The sequence below is a fragment of the Littorina saxatilis genome, linkage group LG1 (genome assembly GCF_037325665.1).
Source record: "Littorina saxatilis isolate snail1 linkage group LG1, US_GU_Lsax_2.0, whole genome shotgun sequence".
NCBI lineage: Eukaryota > Metazoa > Mollusca > Gastropoda > Littorinimorpha > Littorinidae > Littorina > Littorina saxatilis.
Window position 1 is genome coordinate 19,365,837 of NC_090245.1, and position 7,500 is coordinate 19,373,336.

At 39.5% G+C, this 7,500-nt stretch overlaps 1 protein-coding gene across 2 annotated transcripts in view; it reads left to right on the forward strand.

Annotated features, from left to right (window-relative positions):
* The window catches only part of LOC138963869 (glycine receptor subunit alpha-2-like), an 88,181-nt gene that overhangs the window by 63,595 nt on the left and 17,086 nt on the right, over positions 1 to 7,500 (forward strand). The window contains exon 3 of one of the 2 annotated variants that reach the window (XM_070335728.1): positions 1,029 to 1,195. In XM_070335728.1, the coding sequence (XP_070191829.1) occupies positions 1,029 to 1,195 (167 nt within the window). The remainder of the gene's footprint in view (positions 1 to 1,028; positions 1,196 to 7,500) is intronic. The other variant, XM_070335731.1, reaches the window with a different exon arrangement.

Sequence of the window (7,500 nt, forward strand, 5' to 3'; positions counted from 1 at the left end):
AGCAATTTTCGACAAAGGCCGGACTTCGGTATTGCATTTCAGCTTGGTGGCTTAAAAATTAATTAATGACTTTGGTCATTAAAAATCTGAAAATTGTAAAAAAACCAATATTTTTATTAAACGATCCAAATTTACGTTCATCTTATTCTTCATCATTTTCTGATTCCAAAAACATATAAATATGTTATATTTGGATTAAAAACAAGCACTGAAAATTAAAAATATAAAAATTATGATCAAAATTAAATTTTCGAAATCAATTTAAAAACACTTTCATCTGATTTCTTGTCGGTTCCTGATTCCAAAAACATATAGATATGATATGTTTGGATTAAAAACACGCTCAGAAAGTTAAAACGAAGAGAGGTACAGAAAAGCGTGCTATCCTTCTCAGCGCAACTACTACCCCGCTCTTCTTGTCAATTTCACTGCCTTTGCCATGAGCGGTGGACTGACGATGCTACGAGTATACGGTCTTGCTGAAAAATTGCATTGCGTTCAGTTTCATTCTGTGAGTTCGACAGCTTGACTAAATGTTGTATTTTCGCCTTACGCGACTTGTTTTTATTGCAGTTTTTCCGACTAGTGTGAGCATCCAGTTATCGCTGGTGATGTTGGTCACATCATACCGCTCTTGTTGTTGTTTCTGTGTGCTAAAGCCAGGCTCAGCGTTAGTTCCACTTGACCAGTGCCTCCTATTGGTACAGCACGATCCCTGTATAATACACGTCTACGGTCTGATCTTGTGTGTTGCAGACTTCCCGACCAATGACATTGATTTCTTCTGAAAGTTCAATCTTATCCTCGCCTGTGTACTTACTTGGCCTGCACTATAATATACATAATTATATCTCAGCTTCTTGAACCTCGCTTCTTTCACATTGGCAGTGTGACTATGAAGCTTTCGTTGGTCATCTAGCTCACTTTAACCCGTTTTCTACGAAAGCCAGGCCCAATGTTTGTCCCTACCGTTGCTACAGCACGACCTCTGTATAATACCTATACTTCCACGGTGTTGTGTGTTGCAGACTTCCCGACCAATGTGACCATCCAGCTGTTCGTGCTGAGTTTCGACTCCGTCACAGAGTCGTCCATGGTAAATTTTGACGACAGTGCCTCCGCTGAGCTACCGTACAGCAACCCTGAAGGGTCGGGGGGTGGTGCCTCCCAATCCAACTACTCGCCTCCTCGTTTTGTAATTATTATGTCCACCACTCCTTGTCAATCATTAGTACTAACACCTATACCTGCGGGAATCTTGTATAGAGGGCTAACTTTGAACAGACGCTGAAGGGATCTAATGAACTCGACAACTTCCACCCAGCCCGGACGATCCCGAAAAGTAGCGCCTCATAATGGGCGACGTTGATTGAATCCTTTATGTAACGGAAAATGGTTGCGTTAGTGACGTCCATAAGTGTGTAACAATTCTCTGTAAGTTTGCCAGAGCAACGACTTTTCCTGACTTGCATAATACGAACCTCCTCTCTGGATTTGTTTAAATTCAACCTTTTGTAGATGGCGAAGGCACAAATGGCTGAGCGATCGCCAAATCTACCGTCGCCAGTTGTGGACAAGAGTCGTTTAGTGTCGCCAACAATTGTATGGTTGGCCATTACGGGTGGAAGTGGTCGATTTCCATCCCAACAGCATAACTGACTTGTTCAATGCCCCTTATTCCAGTTTTGTATGGTTGGCCAAATGGTGGCTTTAATTTTGTTGATTAAGTAAAACCTTTTTTGACACGTTTAAATTGTGTACCCTTTTATGAAAAAAAATGTTTTGTTTTTTGTTAGTGATAAGTACCAAGTCGTTTCTTTTTAACTTCCTTTCTATTAAGTTAAATACGTCCAGTCCAGATGTGTTGTTGCTGTTGTTGTTGTTGTTGTTGTTGTTGTTGTTGTTGTTGTTGTTGTTGTTGTTGTTGTTGTTGTTGTTGTTGTTGTTGTTGTTAGCGACCATTTGGCCAACCATACATCAGTCATGTACCGAAGTCATTTATTTCCCAACCTGCTAGCCAGCTGCATTCCATATGATGTAGTACAGTATACTACAACACCCTGCTCGCCCGTGTACTTGCTTGGCCCGCACCATACTAAATATCTGATCTTCTTATGCTTCACTTCTGTTTCTAGAGCACGCTGTTAAAATTAATTACTTGCTTGTTTTATGTATGGCTGGCCAGACGGTTCATAACAAAGGACAGAGCATAGACAGAGGTTTACAAACATCGTAAGGCAAGCATCATTTTCCAGTGAGTGTGTTGCCAAGTCAGTTCCCTATTCGTGATCCGTGGATATTTGTACAGACATAAAATGAAAGTGTTTAAAATTCTTGGATCATACTAAGAATGCGTAATAAGTGACGTTTACCATATGATTTCAAGCTGATTCACAAAATTGTAGTAACTGGTCTATTCGCTGAATTGAGTTAGTTGATGAGTTGAAAGAGAAACACATGTACAAGCTCATATGCGAGGAAAAAAGACACAATTAAAATTCTGCCATAACTGAATGAAATCGGCTGGGTTTCAAAGCTTTGCTACCACAGAGTCATGCACTTGGGCATACGTTAGCCATATACTTCTCGAATGATTGCAGCTGAGAAATGCGCAGTTAAAAGAAACTTCAATCCTGTGTAAGATATCCCGAACACAACCACATACTGTCCAGACTTGTTCATGTGATAAGAGTATACATCCATCCACTTGGACAATTTTACAACCATGGACAGCGACCGCTTCTTGTACTGTGCATATTGGATTGTTTCTGAATTGATATCCTAACTGGTGAATATCCATCTGCAAAACTATTTCAGAATTTGTTTTTAAAGTAGCTAAGCTGTTGAGTTTTGGTATGTGTTTAAGAGGAACAATGCTCTCATCCTATGTAAAAGCTGGAGTGATCTATGCTTCGAAATTTCATTTTTTTTGCACGGGCTAGGACATTATCTTTAAGAACGTAAGGGCCAATCATATTTATTCTTTACCTATGCATGACCTTCCACTCTTCTTTGTGATGTGGCACTTCCGCTTGCGTTATGCGCTGTATCTTTTGAAAAATGTATATTTTTGTGGTGATGTGGTACCTACTCATGACATGATCGATTTTAGTTTTGGTGCTGTAGTAAACCTATAGATGTAGTACGTCTGTGCTTGGTTAATATTATACTTTTTGAAGACACTTATTTGACTTTTTATTCTCATTTTATTTCTATTTTATTTTTTATTTTAGTTTTTTCCGTTCTTCTTTTTTTTCTGGTTTCTTTCTGTCCTTCTTGATTTCGAAGTTAGCATGCTAAAAACTGAAGGCAAATCCCAATATTCCCCTTCCACTTGCATTGAATTCAGTGGACTATCCTTCAGCGTTGACCATGCGTGCATGCACTTTACAATTACAAAATTTAACAGGTACTACATTTTCAACAAAATTCCTCTCTCTCTCTCTCTCTCTCTCTCTCTCTCTCTCTCTCTCTCTCTCTCTCTCTCTCTCTCTCTCTCTCTCTCTCTCTCTCTCTCTCTCTCTCTCTCTCTCTCTCTCCTTCTCTCTCTAGTTTCCGCATTTTATCGGCAATGATGGCTTTCAGTCAGCATGTGTTTGTTTCTTTTTCTTTTGTTTTATACCAGTATGCCATCACGTCGACATCCCTGAATGTCACAAATGTTATACCCATTAGACTAAAAAGCAGATATAAGTAGGCTACTGGGAGTTATACATTGCGATAATTATAGGTAGGCTACTCACCCTATTGGGCCCAGAGGAGGCCTGAATTTGGAATTTGTCAGAAAATACGAAATGTGGAGTAAAACTTCAAAAGCAACAGCTTCAAAATGCCATATGGTGGATTTTTTAATAAATAAATAAAAATTGAACGGTGAAGAGGGAAGTGGCAATGGGGAAAAGTATTGCGGTTATCGTTGCAGTTTCTCCTCTGGTGGGGGAAGGAGGGCGTGGAGAGGGCACAATGGGGTGGGGGGTGGGAGAGGGGAGATGTGGGTGTGAAGGTGACGCGGTGGGTTTGACGCAAAACAAAAAAACAAAAAAACAAAAACCCAGCATATTCCACATCTGTGACAGACAAACATTGAATGAGCAAAACCTTTAGCCCGTAATTATATGATCCCAAAGTCGACTACGTTAAGTCTTTTTACCGAAAACTCATCGCTAAAGCTTCGCGCGGCGAGCTTCGCGAACTATACTTCATATGCGAGGGGAAAAAAGACACAAAGACTTCGCCCAGTTAAGGACAGGCTTTATTCACATTTTCACATTTTTGTGGATCAAGTTTTCTTAAACAAAAAGGTCGATAAGATTAAGAAATTGCAACTGTGCAGAAAGAAATACAATAAATGCAATGTTTAATGTAAAACAAATTGAATAGTGCCGTACTGCATACCAGCTAGCTTTCAACAAGGAGAAGCCAACCCGAATAGACAATTTTCGGAAATAATTCCGTCGGGTGTGTATGGGTAGTGAAAGAGTGAGTGAATGCCCTTGCTTTTCCTCGGACAAACACTGTTAGACGTGCTCCTGTCCCCGTGTTTTCGATGCCCCTTGCTAGTGATTGGACCCTCAAATGTTTTTTCCGAGTAAAACGCAAGGGCAAGTTCACTCTTTCACAGGGCGGGGATGTAGCTCAGTCGGTAGCGCGCTGGATTTGTATCCAGTTGGCCGCTGTCAGCGTGAGTTCGTCCCCACGTTCGGCGAGAGATTTATTTCTCAGAGTCAACTTTGTGTGCAGACTCTCCTCGGTGTCCGAACACCCCCCGTGTGTACACGCAAGCACAAGACCACGTGCGCACGAAAAAGATCCTGTAATCCATGTCAGAGTTCGGTGGGTTATAGAAACACGAAAATACCCAGCATGCTTCCTCCGAAAGCGGCGTATGGCTGCCTAAATGGCGGTGTAAAAACGGTCATACACGTAAAAGCCGTGGGAGTTTCAGCCCATGAACGAACAAACAAACAAACTCTTTCACAACCCATGCAAACCCGACAGAGGTCAGTCAGTTTTTTGTCCTCGGAATTCGTCTATTTCCCTGAGGATAACCTTACGTTACCATGTGATACTTTACCTTACCTTACCTTACATAATGATGGAACAATGAGAGATAGTAGCAATGTTTACACAAAGTTTCAAGTGTAGCCTAGTTTTAATGAGACTGGCAGGAATTATTGCTCGGGTAAACAGGGGCGCTGATATAACCAGTGAATATCGACTGTCAGTGAAATGAGCCTTGAAGCATGAACGACCGACCCTGGTAGCACTGCGCAACATTAAGTGCTGTTTTAATTAAAGTTCTTTGTAACTGGCATAAAGAATAGATACACGAACAAAATAATTAAGCAGTGGAAGCGTAAAGAAACGATCGACAGAGAAATATACAAAAGAAATTAAAGAGGATGAATGAAACAAATGACACAGAAATGAAGGAAGAGTATAAAACAGACATTTAGTCCAAAGATAATATCACGTATAGGCTATGATCAGAAGAGCTTTTCCTGATCAGTGAACTCGTGTTCTCTGGTGAATAATTTACTCGTGGAAATCATCAATGTGTTAAGAGAATAATTTAGCCTGGAATATGCCGTTGTCTGGTTTTACCCAAGAGATTCGTGTAGCCTATATAGAATGACGCACACACTGTTACGTGCTCCCTATCAAATGCAGAGATCGTAATCTTACTATCGCGTCATTTTTCTATCAAGGGACTTATCGTTTTATCAAGAGACCTATCTGAAATGTTTCATACCCATTAATTGCCAGGATTGGATTGCATTAGTGACATAGCAAAAGTTCCGGTTCGAATCACCTTGTCCATCCGTTGTTGTTGCGAAATCGCAGCATAATTGTGTCCCTTTAGTGTTTGTCGTGGTAGGGGAAGGGCTCCTAATATGGACCGGCTCCTAATATGGACCACCTCTTGATCTGACAAACTAACGGCGCTAGAGCGCTAAAAACAATTTCATTCGCTGTATTCACCCTCCCTGGATAATTTGCACATGTCAAAACAGTTGCAGATACACAAATCTCAAAACCGTTAGGCTTCTTCTCTTTTTATATTTAGTCAAGTTTTGACTAAATATTTTAACATCGAGGGGGAATCGAAACGAGGGTCGTGGTGTATGTGCGTGTGTCTGTGTGTCTGTGTGTGTGTGTGTGTGTGTAGAGCGATTCAGACTAAACTACTGGACCGATCTTTATGAAATTTGACATGAGAGTTTCTGGGTATGAAATCCCCATACGTTTTTTTCATTTTTTTGATAAATGTCTTTGATGACGTCATATCCGGCTTTTCGTGAAAGTTGAGGCGGCACTGTCACGCCCTCATTTTTCAACCAAATTGGTTGAAATTTTGGTCAAGTAATCTTCGACAAAGCCCGGGGTTCGGTATTGCATTTCAGCTTGGTGGCTTAAAAATTAATTAATGACTTTGGTCATTAAAAATCTGAAAATTGTAAAAAAAAAAAAAAATTTATAAAACGATCCAAATTTACGTTTATCTTATTCTCCATTATTTGCTGATTCCAAAAACATATAAATATGTTATATTCGGATTAAAAACAAGCTCTGAAAATTAAATATATAAAAATTATTATCAAAATTAAATTGTCCAAATCAATTTAAAAACACTTTCATCTTATTCCTTGTTGGTTCCTGATTCCAAAAACATATAGATATGATATGTTTGGATTAAAAACACGCTCAGAAAGTTAAAACAAAGAGAGGTACAGAAAAGCGTGCTATCCTTCTTAGCGCAACTACTACCCCGCTCTTCTTGTCAATTTCACTGCCTTTGCCATGAGCGGTGGACTGACGATGCTACGAGTATACGGTCTTGCTGAAAAATGGCAGCTACTTGACTAAATATTGTATTTTCGCCTTACGCGACTTGTTTTATATTTAGTCAAGTTTTGACTAAATATTTTAACATCGAGGGGGAATCGAAACGAGGGTCGTGGTGTATGTGCGTGTGTGTGTCTGTGTGTGTGTGTGTGTGTGTGTAGAGCGATTCAGACTAAACTACTGGACCGATCTTTATGAAATTTGACATGAGAGTTCCTGGGTATGAAATCCCCGAACGTTTTTTTCATTTTTTTGATAAATGTCTTTGATGACGTCATATCCGGCTTTTCGTGAAAGTTGAGGCGGCACTGTCACGCCCTCATTTTTCAACCAAATTGGTTGAAATTTTGGTCAAGTAATCTTCGACGAAGCCCGGGGTTCGGTATTGCATTTCAGCTTGGTGGCTTAAAAATTAATTAATGACTTTGGTCATTAAAAATCGGAAAATTGTAAAAAAAATTAAAAATTTATAAAACGATCCAAATTTACGTTTATCTTATTCTCCATCATTTGCTGATTCCAAAAACATATAAATATGTTATATTCGGATTAAAAACAAGCTCTGAAAATTAAATATATAAAAATTATTATCAAAATTAAATTTTCCAAATCAATTTAAAAACACTTTCATCTTATTCCTTGTCGGTTCCTGAT